The 18468-nt window shown below is 42.3% G+C and overlaps 1 protein-coding gene and 1 long non-coding RNA gene across 5 annotated transcripts in view; both read left to right on the forward strand.

Annotated features, from left to right (window-relative positions):
* Window positions 1–457: 457 nt before the first annotated feature.
* Window positions 458–18468, forward strand: part of LOC106631054 (ankyrin repeat domain-containing protein 26-like) — a 185602-nt gene continuing 167591 nt past the window's right edge. For 3 of the 4 annotated variants that reach the window (XR_008730123.1, XM_055698221.1, XM_055698227.1), the window contains exons 1-5: window positions 458–680; window positions 1512–1661; window positions 2647–2680; window positions 2912–3050; window positions 4998–5211. Coding sequence is in view for 3 of the 4 variants with exons in the window: in XM_055698221.1 (XP_055554196.1) it covers window positions 550–680; window positions 1512–1661; window positions 2647–2680; window positions 2912–3050; window positions 4998–5211 (668 nt within the window). In the remaining variant the exon portion in view is untranslated. The remainder of the gene's footprint in view (window positions 681–1511; window positions 1662–2646; window positions 2681–2911; window positions 3051–4997; window positions 5212–18468) is intronic. The other variant, XM_055698224.1, reaches the window with a different exon arrangement.
* LOC129734599 (uncharacterized) lies at window positions 13870–17043 on the forward strand. The gene is made up of 3 exons (XR_008730125.1): window positions 13870–14012; window positions 15854–16135; window positions 16814–17043. It is a non-coding gene; the product is annotated as an uncharacterized LOC129734599 (long non-coding RNA).

Below are 18468 nucleotides of genomic sequence, written 5' to 3' on the forward strand. Positions count from 1 at the left end.
GTATCTGCGTCGTGTGTCTTCATTGCCTTTCACTAAAATTCTTCTTTCCTGTGAAACCAGTTGTGTTTGTGGGTTTGGGATCTTTTTTTCTTTCCTCTCCTTGTTCGCAGATCCACTTGATTTTTTTCTGGTGGTGTTACAACGAACATTGTGCAGTCCTCCTAACGCTTTGTCCATCAGTAATGTTTTCAATTTTTTCTTGTTCATGTTTTAAGAGACACTATTGTTTTCTTTCTAAGGGCTGTATTTTTGTTATGTCTTGCATCATGAGTGAATTTAAAGTACTTTCAATGGCATAATACACTTTGTAGTGTAATTTTGTGAAAATGCTTCTCTATGAATTACAAAAAAGATCATTTTATATTATTTCAGGGGTAAACCCTGAATTAATCAATCTTGGATGTGGTGTTTCTGTCTTCTAGAAATACGTGAAGCTTAACTTTGTTTTTATGGGTTAAGAAGGAAAAAAGCAAACAAAGATGTTCAAAAGTGCAGGCGGTGGCAAAACAGGAATGTGTGGATAAATTAAATAACATCACTAATCGGCAAATGAAACAAAAGATTACTGTAAGGATGAATGACTGTTTGAAAATGGAGAATGAAAACACGATAGAAGAAAAAGACAAAAAGATTTTTTCACCTGGGGAGAGCTCAAAATTGATTAAAATGCCAATGAAAGGGTAAGCTAAGGAAATAATCTCTAATTCTTATTTGTAGTACTATGTAAGTGTCTTAGGTTTTCTAATACTGTAGTAGTTGAAGTAGTTTCCTCAGTGGTGAAAGCCATAGTGAGTAGTCCACTGCTTCTCAAAAAATGAAGAAAAATTCTTTTTAGACAAAATGAAGCGTACGATGGAGGTTCAAATTTATTGCCTGCTCTAAAAAAAGAAAAGGGGAAACCAAAAGAAAACCCCCACCTAAATTCCTGTGATTTCCATGTCAACACTGAGGTAAAATGCATCTTCAAAACCAGAACTGAAGACTGGAAAAAGCAGTTATTTTTGTAGGAAATGGCCACCTAGAAAAGGAACTTGGGGTTTGCTACTACTCCCTTTTCTAGGTGATTTTAGTGATCTCTGTGCAGTTGGTGTTTTCCTTTTCATTAAGTTAATATGCCCTTTGTCAGGAGAGGGGAAAAGATGATATTACCAAACCAATCTCAAAAGTCTAAAGAAGGCACACGTATTTTTATGCAGAGCTAAGCAGGGTTTTTTTTGTCTGTCCTTCAAAGGAATCTCTGCTCTAGGTGCTTTCTGTAACGTGGCTATTGGATATAGTCCAGCTTAACCTGGATCTAGCTCAGATTCCACGTGTCCCACTCACTCCTAGGGGAAGTGTTTTAAATACTTGGGCATATTCCATGATCTTTACAGTCAAGTCTGTGATTTTATCATAGATATTTTTTGTCTCAGTTGTTTCTGGACATCATCTTAAGTATGTCTGTTTCACAGAAATATTTTTTATAAACCTAGTCACTTGGTGATTTCTTTCTTTCTTTCTTTGTAATGCAGTAAAATTGCCCTGAATGCCAAAGGTGCAAAGAAAAGTAAAAGACAGCCTTCAAAGCAGAAGGCTCATCAGCAGATGAGCTCTTCCAGTGGCAATCATGGTCAAGTACCAGATGATAGCACTTCCAGTGAAACATCTGAGGATGAAGGAAGGTATGCATATAAGGAATGCTGAAAATAAAACTTACTTAATGATAAAAATTGGCCTGAGAGCTAGAGGCAAGTTTGGGCTTTTGTTGTGTGTTTAGGTTTTTTGTAAACCTGATGCATATGAAGATTCTTGTTCTTTTCTGTGACCACCTGATATTCTTTCTTGTTCTTTCTTGTTCTTTCCTGTGACTACCTGATGCGCTTTGTGTTGACAAACAGTTCACTTTTGTTTAGAGTGCTTTTGAACATGCTCGCCAAGTCAACAATAAGGTCACATGCACAAATTCTGATTAATTACATGAGTGTGTGCACAGGCATAGAAGTATTACATGTGTTTAAAAAGGGTGAGGTATCTCAGTTTTTTTCACTGCAGGTATCTCAGGATTTTTTGCCCTGCTCCCCGCTCCACCTTTTCTCTTGCAGCTGTGTACCCTCCTGACTTCTTGCCCACCCTGAACTTACTTGTGTGGGTTGTGGCAAAGTGAGAAAGAGAAGTTGTTGACACTGTTCAGCCCTAGCTAAAAATCTGGTGTGTTATCAACACTGTTTTGGTCAGAAATCTAACACACAGCCCTGTGTGGGCTGCTGTGAAGAAAATAAACGGCATCCCAGCCAGACCCAGGACACCAGAGGTTCTTTGACCTGTAGGAGAAGGATTCTCATTACCGAAGAGAGCTAAACCCCTGGTATTAAACAGGGAATGCACGTAACCGTATAGCTACATGTCTGTAGCTGTAAGATTTCTGTCACTTTGCGTGAAGTTTAGGGAACAGTTATTTCAACTATTTGCTTAATATCTTGCGGAAAAATTAGCCTTCCAGTAGACATTAATAGTACACAATAATTGTTTCAGTCTTGAACTATATCTAGCAAAGTTACTAGATTTTAGTTTTATTCAGTTCTGCAATTAAGTTTTCAAAGCAACTGTAGGTATTATTCATAATGCAAAGTAAGCATTTCAGTACTGAAATATATTTCTGTTTTCTAGACCTGCAGCAACAACCAGGAGTGAAAGGAACGAGGTACTGTAAAACTAGTTTCTTGGTAAACAGTCTCTATCAGCTTTTAATCACTTAGATGGGAGCAGTGTTTATGTAGTGATCAACCAGATGTACAAATTGCTGCTGGTATGCAGCTTTATTGTATTTGAGACAAATCTGTGGGCTGTGAAGGAGAGAATGAATCATTCATGCATTTGTAATGGTCTGTAATACTAGACAGTGGAATTACAGAAAGTACTGTATTTTTTGTAGGTCAGCATACCAATGGAAGTAACTGATGACCCTGGTTTAACTCACTCATCTGACCCAACTTCAGAGGATGTCCGGTTACAAGCTTCAACCTACAAGGAGACTATGCTGCTGTTGGAAGAGCTTGGTGTGGTCCATATGGGTATGTTTTCAAGTCTCTGTCTTCAGCTGTTACAAGTTCCCCTTAAAACATGATTTCTTTGTATGCACTCCTAAGTATTTTAATTTCATATTTTGATATAGTATCTCTTTGTGACTAGAGATCCCCCTCAAAAGCTGTGAAACTGTCACCTAACCTGAGATGTTGCCTGCATTACCAGCCGATGTGCCTTACGTTATCATTGGTTCTCTGTCTAGTTAGAGCTGGAGAAGCAGTTTCTTGCAAAGTACAGTTCAGCTCCTTCTAATGTGGTCATCAAAAGTCAGCAAGAGCTTTTTCTCCTTTATATCCCCTTGATGTGGTTTAAGCCCAGCCACACCTAAACACCTAAGCACCACACAGCCACTCACTTGTTCCACCCCAGTGGGGTGAGGGAGAGCATCGGAAAGGGAAAAGTGAGAAAACTCATGGGTCGGCATGAAAACAGTTTAATAGCAAAAGCCACGCACGCAAGCAAAGCAAAGCAAGGAATTCATCCAGCAGGTCCCATGGGCAGGCAGGTGTTCAGCCATCTCCAGGACAGCAGGGCTCCGTCACGCATAACAAATACTTGGGAAGACAAAGTGCCATCACTCTGGATGTCCCTCCCTTCCTTCGTCCTCCCCCAGCTTTATATGCTGAGCATGATGCCGCGTGGTATGGCACATCCCTTGGGTCAGCTGGGGTCAGCTGTCCCAGCCGTGTCCCGGCCCGGCTCCTTGCGTACCCCCAACCTGCTCGCTGGTGGGGTGGGGTGAGGAGCAGAAAAGGCCTGGGCTCTGTGTGAGCGCTGCTGGGCCGTAACGAACACATCCCCGTGCTACCAACCCTGTTTGCAGCACAACTGTAAAACATGGCCCCATAGCAGCAACTGCGAAGAAAATTAACACTATCCCAGCCACAACCAGCACACCCCTCAACAGCTAATGACAAAGAGTACAGCAAAATAATGGCTTTGCTTAAAAATAATAAGTACATACATATAACAAATTTCAACTGTCATAAGATGCTTGCATATATGCACAAGGCATTATATAAACATAAGCATCACTTACTAGGGCTCTTAAACTATGCTAAAATTTCATTAGGCAAGTGTTAACCTTGGCGGAAGGCCAAACTCCCCCCCAGTGCTGCCACTGCCCGTCCTTGACAAAATGGGGTGAAAAAGCTTGTGGGTCAGTGTGAAGGCAGGGCTGTCACTTCCCAGTGACTGTCACTGGCAAAACAGACTCCACCGATTAAAATACATTTGGATAGTGAGAAACAAAGACCCAAAACCTGAGAAGGACATGTTGGCACACCCCCTGCTCAAGCTCTGCTGCGCTCCTTCCCTGCCACCTCCCCAGGCAGCGCGGGGAGGCTGCGGTCTGCAGTCGGGAAGTAGCAGTTTCTCTCTGCTGCTCCTTCCTTGTCCCTTTTCCCTGCTCCAGTGTGAGTCCTCCCCCAGGCTGCAGTCCTTTGGGGAAAATCTCCTCCAGCCTGGGCCCTCCATGGGTCACAGGTCCTTCGGGAAGGATCCGCCTGCCCTGGCATGGGGTCCTCTGCAGCACTGCGCTGTGGGTATCTGCTCCAGCATGGTTCTCTCCGGGGCTGCAGGGGAATCTCTGCTCTGGCACCTGGAGCAGCACCTCTCCCTCCTCCTTTGCTGACCTGGGTGTTCGTTTGCAGGGCTGGTTTTCACATGCTTTTCCCCTTCTCTGCCCGTGTGGTGGTTTCGCCCTTTCCTACATTTGTTTTTCCTGAGGAGCTGTCAGCACGGCTGAGAGGCTCAGCTGTGCCCTGCGGTGGGTCCATTGAAACCGTCCATGTCCAGCACGGGACGACCCCTGGCTTCTTCTCACAGGGACCTTCCCACTAACCTGCCACCTGCACCTAATACAGCAAAGCATTGAACAGCTTATACATTGGGCAGTATTTGTGCAGCTTTGTGTCTTTTCTGTCTCAAAACAGGTTCTGCTACTTTGTTGAAAATGCAAAACATACTTCTTGAATATGAACAGAGAATAGAACGTCAGAAAAATCAGTATAAAACGCTCTCAAGAGAAGTAAGGAAATTGGAAGATGAAAGGGAGGAGTCACAGTTCAGAGCAGAGAAGACTCAAGATTTGAAATCCGTGTTGGCTCACCAAGAAGCAGAATGGAAAAGGGATATCCAAAGCCTTAAGTATGTAAATTGTGGTCTGATAATGTATTATCTTGGTAGTGGTTTTGTTCCGAAAGACACTGATGGTGCAGGCAACAGGATGAGAAGTTTCCAGTACATAATGTGGGAGGGGAAAAACATCCGGATACCAGCTCCATGTACAGTCTTCTGGATGTTGTTCTAACTTTGTTTTCTAGCAAGAAAAGAGCAAGAGAGTGTGTATGGGGAAATCAGATTTATAAGAGAGATATGAGAGATGGTTGGGTGTGGGTTTTTTTTTCATTTTGTCCTTGCAGCTTCAGTTGGCCTATAATACTAGGATTTCTGGTAACTCCACCCAGTGCAAGTCAAACCAGAGCTTAGAGCATTTGTTTGCTTACCTGTTTGTTTGTTGGAAAGGTCAAGTTTGGGATTGCCCCTTTCCCCACACTCCTGAGCTAGACCCGGAGGTGTGAGGTTTCTCATCGCTGTTGACATCATGTCAGACAGGGGTGGCCAGCAGGCACCGTAGGCAGTTGAGCAAGGACAACTGCAGAGCCCTGGCCTGGGAGGGGAGATCTCCTTGTGGTGATCCCCGGTGGGATGGCGTGGCTGGGGAGCTGGCCCAGCACGGCCAGGTGGCCCAGGCAGAGAGCGAGCACAGCAGGAGCCACCGTGAGCTGGCAGCTGGGGCGGCCCGCAGCGGCCTGGGCTGTATGGGGGGCAGCAGTGCCAGGGCACTGGGGGCAGTGAGTGCCCACCCCTCCTCAGGGCTTGCTGAGCTGTGTCTCGAGCCCGGGGTCCGGTTTTTGGCCGCCCAGCCCAGGAGATCTTGCCCAGTCCGTGTGAGGTCGGCAGGGAGATGCCGGGCTGGCCCGGGGGCAGGAGCACCAGCCCTGTGAGGGGAGGCTGCGGGAGCTGGGCCTGGGGGAGTTGGGCCTCCCAGCGCGGGGGAGGGGAGTACGAGGAAGACGAGGCCGGTCCCAGCTTGGCTTGGGTTTGACTTCAGCAGGTGTTCAAAATCCTCAAACATCTGTCAAGTATAAAGAAGTAGTATTTTCATTCTAAGTGAATTCTCCAAGCAGCGTTATATTTATACTTTCAAAAGTTACACTTTTTGCGAAATTACACTAGAAATTACATGTAAAGCTTTTTCCTTGCAATATACGCCATTCAAATACAAATGTTTCTGTCAGTCTTTCAAGTAATTTTAGTGGTGGTTGATTCTTGTTTTGCAGAATTTCTAAAGCAGACTTTCAATTGGCAGTTCTTCCCTTACGTTGACACTTGATTTTATCTTTTTTTTTTTCTTGTTGACTGCTGCGAGTATATGGGAAAAAATAGTCAAAATAATGATCAAACACAAAGCTGCTTTCTTGTTTGGGGCACACCATGGACCGTTTTTCACCATGTCAGTGCTTATTGCTGATTGTTTCAGTTGGTAAAGAAGCTGACCTTCCATAAGGCTTTCCTTGTAAGTCAGCTTCAAAATGAAATTGCTGTAGTTTCTCCCAGAGGTAGATCCGACTGAGGTTTAAACCTGTTTTTAATCGTATTCAGCTTAAACCCCATGCATTTCTGAATCTGGTTTTGAACACTGACATCCTTCTTGAGTAAACAGAAGCTGCTTGTTCTGCCTGTGGTCAGCAGTTGTTTTAGACTTACAGAAGGCTTGCTGAAAAATTGTTGGGTCTGCCATAGATAAGTGGCGGGCTGATTCACCAGTATTGCTTCTGGTCACTGAATCTGTAATATGTAGGCAATGCTCAGTATACTAAGAAAATGTATACTAACCATAGTAAAAGTTTACGATGCTTTGATCTGATGAGACAACAAACTCCTTTTTCAACAAAATGGCTGTAATATGAAGATGGGTTTTTTTAATTTTATTACAGAAGTGTGCACACTGGTGTGTGTTTCCCTGTACAAACTTACAAATAACTGATAAATCACTCAAAGTTTTTTTTCTGTATCTTGTACAACTGATACCATGCACAATGGAATGAAGTTAGAATTCTTTAAAAAGTTGAAAAGTACAGTAAAAATATGAACTCTGAAAACATTTAACATTTTTTATGGTTTGAGTTGTCTCTGCAAGTTCATCATGTGGAATATCTACTTTTATATCAGTGCTTTTGTTTCTCAAATACTCCGTTAAATCCCAGATGTTCTTTGAAACAACAAGAAGAAAAGAGGCTCAGAGTAGAAGTGCTGTGTGAGAAAAGGAGAGAAGACCTCCGAAAGAAAGAAGATCAATATTGTGAAGAGATGGAGGAGAAACAGAAACTTGAGTTACAGTCTAGGAATTTAGAAATGGAGTTAAGAACACTGAGAAGGCTCTTGAAACAGGTATATTAAATAATGAATTAAACTCTTTGTCTTATTTTCTGCTTCTTTTCAATTGTATTCCAGTATGCCTAGAGAAGGAGGCGCTTTGTTCACGGAAGAGGCGTTGGATAACAATTGTCATATTTTGAGAACAGTAGAGTACAGTTGGTTCACAATTGGGCTATTCTTTTTTTTTTTTGCTTTGCAGTTTATTATTCCTTTTTTCCTTTTTCAAAATTTAGGTTTCATTTGTATTTCAGGCAAAGCCTGACCTTTTTTGAATTACTACAAAACATCCTGTATTTCGCCTTCTTAAATTTTCATAAGAAAATTTAAATTTATTTATTTATAATCATAACGGTGAGGAATGGTTATCATAACGGTGGGGAATCAAAAATGTTTTCAAGTATGCAAGGGAGAATGGGAAGATGTATTGCTAGCTCTGTTTTTTCTTAAGATGCAAGCAGTTTTATTGTATTAGTGTAGGTTGAAGAGGAACGTGATGAAACACAGAGACAGCTCTCTCAGGAAAAGAGTGCCAGAGCCCTTCAAGAAGGAATTTTGAACAACCACCTTGGGAGACAAATGGAACTAGAAGAAGAGACAAGAAGATCTATAGGAAAAAAATCAGAGGTAAGCAGATTTTTTTTCTAATAAATTAAATTTCACCATGTTTGTTTTAAAGTCATAATAAATTTTACATAACTTTTTCTGTTTCTTGATGGTTTGTTTACTGTTTACCATTGTAACTTATCTGGGTAAATACCTTTCTTGTTTTCTCTTATGTCTAAAAGTTCTGGAAAGCAGCATCACTCCTGTATGTACCTGAATTACTTGTGCAAGTAGGAAACTAATAGAAGACACTATTTACACCGTTTCTTAACCTATCTGTTATTTTCCATTTCATAGACATTTTGTCATCACTTTTTAGGCTTTCTAGCAGTGAAACACCTAGCTACCTATGGCAAGGTTGACCATGAAGAAAGTTGTTTGACAGTGTTTGTGTTTCCATTGCTTTTTTTTAAAAAAAAAAATTAGTTATTCCCTTATTGAACTTACTTCAAGTATGCCTTTCTTTTCCACCTCCACATAACTAAAATTTTATGATCGACTATCAGCAATGAATTCAACTCTCTGTAAGAGTTAGAGTAACTGGAGGAGAAAAAGCAATCATAAACACTGTATTAAAAAAGATCTTGAAAAGAGTTTACTGAATTTCCTAAAGAATGTGCAGTGCCTGGAAGCCTTTTTGTTCTTGGCTGTGCTGCCCAATAAATGTAGGGTGAATGTGTTTAACTGGAAAAAAAGTTATACATATAATAAAGAGGAAATATACAGGACTATTGCATTCTGGGGGTGATTGAGTTTTATAGCTAACTTTCAGTAATACAAAAGGATAAGTGTTCAGAAGACATTTGAGAAGGAAAATACCCTTTCTAGCCTTGTTTTTACCAGATCTGTAGCACAACTAATTCAACCTTAAAGGCAGTATTATAAAGGCACGCACATACAAGAAAGCGCTGTCATTTTAAAAGCTTTGGTTGCTGGTTTAAGGGGGGGAAAAAATGTAACTGTGTATTTGGGATGTTCATTTAGGTTTTAAGGATATGTTGCACTTCCGTTGTGTACGTACATTGTACATGTGCATGGGTTCACAGAGTAGCTTATTGCCTGAAACTTCATCTTTGAAGTCATGCTTTAGTACTAGAAATGTTAAAATGCAGTTTATTGCTGCAGGTTTTTTGTAGATTCATTTCCCAATTGGCTCTTTATTCATTTTCCCTGTCATTCAGGAATCCAGCACTGATAGAGAACAGGATCTGTTGTACAAGAATCAGTTACTACAAGATGAGATTGCTATGCTAAGGCTAGAACTCACTCAAGTAAGACTTAGGCACCAGGAGGAACAAGGAAAATATTTAAAGGAAAATGAGACCTTGAAAGAAAAAAATGAAGCTCTCAAAAAGGAACTTAAACTGAACAAGGAAGCATTAAGACAAATGTTTTTTCAGTTCAACGCGGAGCTGGACTTACTGAAGACAGAATCTGCAGTGCTGACTTCCAAACTTGAGCAGACAAACAAAAGCAAAGACAGACTAGAGACAGAAATTGAATCATTTTGTTCCTCCCTGAATGCTGCAGTTCAAGAACTTGAACTTCATTTGTCATCTAAAAGCAATGCTGAACGAAGATTTCCCAGAGAACGTGATGAATGCCTTTGCTTGCAAGTCGAGCTCCATCATGACCTCTCTGACGTGCAAGAAACCAACAAGAGCTTGTCTCTGCAGCTGTGTAAAGCTAAAAGCAAAGCTAATAGGCTAGAAAATGAGCTTCACCAGTTGAAGCAAATGCTCAGAGAAAAAGCTTTGCTTTTAGAAATGACAAAAAAGAATTAAGTCAAGGCCAGTGTCGGGCAAAGGAATGTGATCGTGCTCGACAACTTGAGAAAGATCCAGTAAGCAAACTTGTAATAAAACAGGAGTCCTTGCAGGAGCGATTGGCCCAGCTCCAGAGTGAAAACTTTTTTACTCCATCAGCAATGGGAAGAGATGCAGAACAAGAGGATCATGAAAGAAAAAATAGTGGATTATGTGCAGGACTGGTTTAATGACATTTTCAACAAACTTAGAGCTGATACAGAAAAGCAAGTTTATCTAATAGGAGAGCGAAACAAGGATTTCAATGCCAAGTGTACTGATTTAAGGGAACAAGTCTTTAAATATGAGACTGACGTAGTAGAAAGACAGGTAAAGTATATGCGTAGAAAGAACAATTTAAAGTTTGTCCATTCTTGAAATTAGTTTGTTCCTACAATGTATCCGGTGTAAGTTATATGCATGGGACCAAAGAATACTGATTTGTTCTGGTTTGTTATGTTTCTCTCGGAATTGCGGAAAGTTTTGGCAACGGGGATATTAGTCCTCAGATCTAAGCAGAGAACAGAAAAAAGGTATCCAAGTCTAAGCTTTGATCAAGAAAGGTGATTCTTCTCTAGAACTTTTTTCCATCTATTTTCCTTAGTCCATGTTATGCCCTATAGAATAGTCTTAAGTATTTGATGGTTTTGATGTAAGTATTGCACTGATGACATGAATGAGAGTGGTATAAAAGGAGGAACCATCCAATACACGAGGGCTGAGAAATGAAGATACAGAGAAGTGAAGTGGTTGGGGATAGATTTATATGAAGCTTCTATAGAGGGGAAAAAATAGGTTCTCTGTAAGCTGCTATCAAGATTGAAGATTATTAGTAATGTCCAGCTGTTGATTTCTGTATGTGTTTTGAGGGTTCTGAGGGGCCTGCCTGTTCCTCAAAGTTCATGTCAGACGGTGACCTTAAGCTTTCTCTTTTATGATGTGTAGCCATACTCCAGCAGTACTGTCAATCATTGTGAACTGTGACTTGCTTTGTATTCTTACTACCAAAATAATGGGTTCCTTTTGAAGATATGTGAGAGAGTGTGTGTGTGTGTATGTATATAGCTATATATATATATGAGCTACCCAGATTTTTGTAAACCTAATCTATCAGTATTTCTAAAACGAGCTGAGTAAGAAGACTACAAGAGGATGTGATTCAACATACCCTTAAAGTGTATCTCAAAGGAGCTTTCAGATATTTGTATTCATTTAATTGTATTTGTATAGTGAAGAAACAGAAGAAAGAACAATCTAACACAAAGTCCTGCCTTCAGTCACCAGAGTAATATTTGCAGTCAAACTGTGGCTCTTAGATCACAACAGATTTCTTTGGGTTTTGTTAGGAAAAAAATACCTGATTGCAGTGTGTTCCTGTGTATTGTTCAAGGAAGAACAATACCTGAGCCTTTTTTATGTGTTAGGAAACAGAAATCCTCATGAACAGCTGCTGATAGTCAAAGGTGCTCAGCTGAGAAAGATGACGAGAGGTCATCATCTGTGCAGATGCCCGCTGGTGGCAGGCAAAATTTCATACTTTTGGGTTCAATCTAGACAGGTCTAATTGTATAACAAAATAAGTTAAAGGCATATTTCATGTTCTTAGAACTTTCTTCATGCTAATTTAACTGTTTCGTTAGGGCATGTTTGGACAACTGCAGCAGGAGCTTGCTGATGCACCTAAAAAGCAATCCAGAAATGGAAAAAATGCCAGAAGCTTCACTTGAAGTTACTACACGCTACCACAGTGACCTGGAGGAAGACAAGCTGCGCTTGCAAAAGGAGTTGGAAAAAAAAGTTGAAAACTAAGGTACTTAATGTCTGTAACTATATGAATAAATCTGAGTGTAGCTGTTGAAAGTAGGAGCGAATGTTGTCCTTTTGCACCACCTTTTGCAGTGTTCTTACGAAAACTGAAGTATAGAGGGAACCAGAGGAGCTTTGCAGGAAAGCTGTAGGGTGATTTTTTGTGCGTGTGCATGTCATCTTATCCCCCAAAGTTGTAACCTCATCCTGTCACTTCTAGAGTATTCCTTCTTCCCACCAGCTCCAGCTGCTGTTCTTGGTTATGATTCCTAAGGTGTGTTTTACACTCCACATCAACCTTGGCCATAGGTCTTGGATGGGTGGAGGAGAGCTTAGGCCTGTTTCTGTGTAAGTTACTGCATTCTCCTGCACTCTTGTCTTTTCCGGCCACCTTACTTTTTCTTCTGCCACTGTTGCTTTCACAGACGCAGAAGCAGAACATGCTGGCTCTGACATCCAAGGACTTGCACAGCACGCGGGAGGAGCACTTGAAGTCAAGATCCCACCTCGAAGAGCGCGTTGCTCAGCTGGACGAGGAGAAGGATGAACTGTTGCAACAGGTGAGCCCAGAAAATTCTCCGGGCACCGAGCCAATACCCAGGAGAACCATGCACCTTCTAGTCAGGTTCTTACATATCATTGTTTTCTGTTATCCCTGCCATTCAGGCTGCGAGTACCTTATCGTTTGGGGGTCATGGAGGAAGCAAATAAAAGCTAGATGGGTATCTTTGTGTAAGTTCTGGAGTGGCTCTGTTGGGAAGAGTTCCCAGTGTGGTTTGCTATCAGTTGAGCACATCGAGCAAGGCCACAGTTCCCAGTTCTTCCTTGGATTTTGTGTCGTCATCTTCTGACCCCTTGGTTTCTGGGCAGGTTTAAAATGCTTGATGTTTCCAGTGCGTGTATGGAGGAGCTGCTGTATGTTTTCAGCGTAGCGGGAGCTTAAAAGCCTTGCAGGAAAACATACTGAAGGAATGCTGGGTAAATGAACGAGTGCTTGGGAAACAAGCAGCGCCTGCCAGTTGCCAAGGGACAGCCTGCCCCTTTTCTGTAGAGGGAAAATGGAAGTACAAAGTCAAAACAGCTGCCAGCTCTCCTCTGGTGTGGCTGAGAAAATACCAAGAGGAGGAAAACCAGCATGTGGCTAAGTAAATGCCCACACAGAAGAGGTGGAGGTAATGGCCGAGGGGAATAAAATGTTGAAGAACTCCAAAAGATCAGATTCCTCCACAAGCCCCTGCCTGCTGGTTGGTGGAAGATCCCATGAAAGCTTTGGATGGATCGATGTTCTCCCATGAAGTGCATACCTACGTAATCCCTACTATGAGCAGAGGCATTGCCAAAAGTGCTCTCCAGCATCTTTTTCACCTGTTATGTCTAGAAGAGGATGGCCTTTGCTTCAGCGAGGGCATCTGTTTCTGTAGTTACATATTGGTCTGTTTGATGTGAAACCTGAAGTGATGGAATATCCTCAGGAATTCCGTCCCATGGCATTCTGTGGAACGTGGCTAACAGATAGAGACGTCCAGCAGCTTCTCTGTGGAGAGCGCTAGATGCGCAGACTGTACGTAGGTATTTTTCCTGTGCTCTGTGTGTGTGATACATCTTTCTTTTCTCTTTTGAAAGTGCGAGAGTGAAAGAAAGGAAGTGAAGAAGCTGGTAGAGTTGAAACACCCAGCTGAACTACGTCTGGACCAAGAAAAGAAAATAAACTTCCGCTGCAGAAAGACTGTAAGAGGTACGGCTTTTTAGCATGGTGAAGAGGTATCCCTGCATAGAAGTCATGTTTTATTAAACTTTAGTGTAAAAATAGGTGTACCTAACTGTGAGCAGATGCCAGCCTCGTGTTAGTTCTTGCAAGGTACTTCTGTACACCAGCCCCTAGTTTTCAATAGCTGCCAAAACAACTGCAGATGCAGGTTGCCCTGCAGTTCTCCTGGGAAGAAGGGAGTCTTTCATTCCTCTTTTCAGGTGAAATCTGGACTCTCCAAGTGTATGTGGCACAGGAATACTGTTTTTTCCTGGTGATTCCTGGTGTGTCAAGTACATTAAAGATAAAGCAAGCGGTGTCTGTGCTGTTTACATGAGAGTATGTGAAAAAGTCCAGTTTTGTTCCTTTGCTTCATTGTTTTCATGACTAGTTTGCAGTGCAGGTTGAATGGGCTGCTGAGCAGAGCTACGAAGGAACTAAGGGTGTATGAGGAGAGAGGGGGACTGTCCCAGCTTAATTTGCAGGGAGAAGTGAAGAACAGGTATTCTGAAATGGTCAATGAAATTGGCAGATTAAGAACAAAGGTGAGCTTTATTTTGTTTGGGTTATTGTGGTGTTTTTTCTTGCGAAACCTTTGTTCTTTCTTTATACTTCTTTTCATGTTGTTGATTTCGACTACTTTTTTCTTGGCTGTATTTCTGAAATTATTTGGCTGGTTTTTGATGTTCCTTCTATGGTCACAGTAGTAGGCGACTGTAATACTGATGTAGCTCTTAGGGGTAAAGATGGAAGTGTTACGTACACAGCAGTATCTGCGAGGGCACATCAGGGGTAGGCTGTCCTGCAGATGAAGGGCAAAGCAAGAGCCACAGCAAGGCTGGCAGGGTCTGTGACCACACAGGCCAGGGATCAGCCCCACAGGCCCTCACCAAGAAGAGCAGAAGAGTTCTGGGGACAGTAAGCAGAGTACGCCAAGAGTGCAGATCACCAGGCCGGTCCATAGGGATGGGCAGGTCTGCAGTCCTACTGGGACATCACGTCCATGGGTGAGGGTCAGAGCTGAGAGCAGTGAAGGCCCAGCACAGGCCTGGCTGCAGCTTGAGGCCGTGGCAGCATCGTCGGGCTCCGACGGATGCATTCCCTCTCGGAAGAGAGGGGAGTAATGCCACCATCACTCGGAACAACTCTGTGCAGTTGGCCTTGCCCAAGGTCACCCCCTGAAGCCTGTCTTGGGCACGAGTTGAGCAGGAGGCAGGTGGGGGTTTGCTTTTCGGAATGGTGTCTTTGCTTCCCAGGGCACAATGCAGTGTGAGGTGATGCGGAAAAAACCCTGTAACTTGTTGGTTACTAGTAGCTGACTCAGTCCGTCTTTCCTGGTCTTGGAGACCCACAAATGGTTTTGAGGTTGCTCTGGCTGTTCGGTAGCATGTAACCTTTTAGCTGCTTCTCCGCTTATTACTGAGATAGCTGTGTTTCAAAGTTATGCTCCTTTTTAGAAGATATTATTGTAGAACAAGTCAACTGCCTTGACAGTGGCTCATTTTTAGTTCACAGGTTAGCAGCATATTTGTGTTCCTGTTGGAAGAGTTATTTTGAATGACAGGGAATGGAATTACGTTTGGGCAATTTTAAATAAGTGTAAAGTTTCTATGTATTTTAGAGACTTTCAAGTGTTGACTCTGGTGGTTTCCCCCACTTTTTTAAAAATAAAAGATGATGGGATGTCATGTTTTATGGTTAATAGGTATAGACGATGGATGTTTCTGGAGGGGGAAAGAAGGGGATAGAGCTGTAGTTGACCATTGGGACCTATGGGAAGTCTGATATTTCCTGGAAATCTTTTGAAAACAAACTGTAGCTTTGACCTAAAAAGACTGTCTTCTGCCACCACTGCTGCAAAAGCGGTGTTCTGAACTGCTACTTCCAGATCTTTTAGCGTAATGGAAGAAAAGGGTATCCGTTTCTTGCCTTGTCAGTTCTGTGACAAAGCTTTGACCGTGTGACAGCATGTGACAATTCCTCTGAAGCGTGACACATGGTTTTTTTTCTGATGAAACCAGAATGTGGCTGTGATGTAACTGGGTATGGGTGTGTTTGATTTCCTATGATCGTATGAACATCTCGCAGAAGAATAGCCCTAGTGCTTTTCAGCCTAGCCCTGCGGGTGTAATGCCGCTGGTTTGGTACCTCTTGGTCTGTGACCCACTGCAGAACTGAGGAAGGATGGGAACCTGAGGAATGCTGTCAGAAATTATGTGAAAGCTGTTCTTGTTTTAAAAGAAGAGCCTGGTTTCACTTTTGTTTTAACACTGAATCAGCAGATGATAAATAGTCTTGATGGCCAACTCCTTTACCAATTTTCACAGATTTGACTGATTTTAGATCCCTCTGAGTTCCCTGGTTTTTCCCCCTTTCCTGTCTACAGGTTGATGAACTTTCCCAGCAGCTGGAGATAGAGTCTAAAAAAGGCATGCAGCTAGAAGCACAAAATCATGATTTGCAAGAGGAGTTGTCCACCATGCGTGGGAACCATGAAAAACTGGAAAAGAGCAAAAGCTAGCTGAAAGAAGAGGTGGCTAATCTCAAACACCATATGGAGACTAACATGGTGGATCGCAGCCAAATAGAACAATACAAAAGAGAGGTGGAAGAGTGAGCTGAACAAGAAATAAGACAAAAACTGCAAGAAGTCAATCTGATTTTGCAGGTAAGTTAATTTCTTATGTGTGTCTGTTACGTACTTTTGTTTTGGTTGTCATTTTTAGGGGTGGTGGTGGTGCCTGATTCCATGTGTTACACTGTACTTCTGTTTTTCCTGAAGGGCAGTGGGAGAAGGGAATATGGTTGGGCAAGATGCTTTCATGTGTGTGCAGTGTGCCTGCAGGCCTTGGATCAAAAACTTGCCAAGGTAGATTTTCATTTTGCAGTTCTTGGAGGGGTATCACTGTCCACTGGTCTTGTTCTCATTGTTTATCCTTGAATGGGTATTGCAACTTAGAGTTGTCACAGCCAGGCATACACATCTTCCTTAGTCATTGCACAAGGGACAGTGCTCAGAAAAGAAGTCACCAAAGCTGCAGGGTGGGGGCTGGGGGTGCGGCATCTCCATAATTTCTTTGAGGAATGCTATGCCCTGTCCTACAGAGATTGTGTTCTTCCATCAGTAGCTTTGATGAGTAATAGTGCTAAGATGGGGGTTCTTTCTGAATGAAAAGAATCATTTAGTGTGGTAGTTCCAGGGTTCTGCCCTGGTCGCTGATGGCAGTGAGGAGGCACAGTTGCCTCGCTGAATAGAGCTGGGCCCTTGAAATTGGGTACACGCAATTGACTGGCGAGGAGAGTTCTCTTTTTCTTTGCGGTGGTTGAAAGTGTGTATCTACTTCAGATGCAGGCAGCCTCCCAGGACAGATTAGAACAAATCAGAGCCAGTCGTCATGCTTTGCTGACAAACCAGCTAGAACACAGAATTGGAGACCTCGAACGTGAATTGGACAGGATAAAAAATACCCAATGAGACAGTATTTTTCAAAAAGAATCTGTACAGGCAGAAGTGGAAAAGTACAAAGACCTGTATCTGGAGGAAGTTAAAAATGGAAGATGCCTAGGAAATAAACTGGAAGGGTAAGTCCATGCATTTTTGGGGTGATAATAAGTTACTACTTTTTCCTCAAGCAGTTTTCTTCGTTAAATACCTTTTCTACATCTGTTCAGCATTATGCATAAGATAGCATATTTGTGATGAAAGTACCTTAAGGCTTCCCCCTGTTCATTGGAACTATCTTCATTTCTCTTCAGTGTTCCAGCCGTAACACCACCAATCATGGGCATTGATAGGATATTTTTGAAGTTGAGTTTGTTTTAACGGGCAGCCTTTTTGCCAGTCTCTAATCTCCTCTTCTTGTTCTAAGTATGGCAGAAAATATAATTTCATGTCCTTTACTGCTTGAATAAGGATAGACATGACTATTAATACACTTGGCCTTTACTAAAAAGGCTATAGCCATTCTTACCTGTAAAAGGAGACCTTTGTAGTCTGATCAGGCTTGAGTGAGTACTCAAGTGTTTGCCTATCTATTTGATAAAATTAGACTTCTCTATAACTCCATTTCAGTTACTTAATAATCCAAACAAAGCGTGGGACTTCTGAGTAATTGGGAGGTCTTGTACTGGTGACAAAAAGAGATTGATTGGCCCTGTGGAAGTGGGGAAGCCCGTCTTCCTATTTTTTTACTAACCTTTAGCCCAACAGCCTTGACAGTCAGTTAGATATACAGTTAAAACTAAAAGCAAGCAGTTTCTGCTCTAACCCTCTTCAGAGGAAGTTAGGACTGCAGCGAATGAAGAGACGGGACGCAGCTTGATGCAAGCACATGTCAATTTATTGTACAGAAGCACGAGTTTCTATACACTTTCAGAAGCTGCGCGTTTGAAACAGATTGGTTCTTGAAGCTAAGCATTGCATACTAGGCAATCCCCGATTGGTGGTTAACTGCCATCAATTAACAGCAAGCTGTTACCTTTCCTTGGCGCCATCCGTCCCCCACTCCCCTGTGCTCTGTAAACATGTCTCATCATGTTAATCGTTGTCTAGACAAGCTTGAGCACATTCCCCTCAGCAAACGGATTGCCACGCATGGTCCTAGTTTCCAGCCCGCTCCGCTCCTGCATCTCCCCCTTCCTGTTGCACAAAAAGAACCTTCGAAACTGAACGAGTAAAAACAAGGTATAAGTAATAGAACAAATAAAAAAGCAACTAAGACACATTATCAATGGCAAAATAACCCACTGTCTCTGTTCCGTACAATTTTACAATTTCCCCTTTTTGTTTTTGAACAGCTAGTACCAGGTTTGCCATGTTCTGCAGGGCCCTTGCAAACATGACAGCAACCAAGGTAATAGCAAACAAACAATACTGCCAATTGAGTGAATGGATGCCAAAAAGGCTGAAATTTTCTCAGATTTTGATAACATGTTGCTGCAATGGGGCTCCTAAAATCCACGCAGCACATACCATCAAAATCCTCACAGCCATGTCCTTGA

The sequence above is a fragment of the Falco cherrug genome, chromosome W (assembly GCF_023634085.1).
Source record: "Falco cherrug isolate bFalChe1 chromosome W, bFalChe1.pri, whole genome shotgun sequence".
Classification (NCBI taxonomy): Eukaryota; Metazoa; Chordata; class Aves; order Falconiformes; family Falconidae; genus Falco; species Falco cherrug.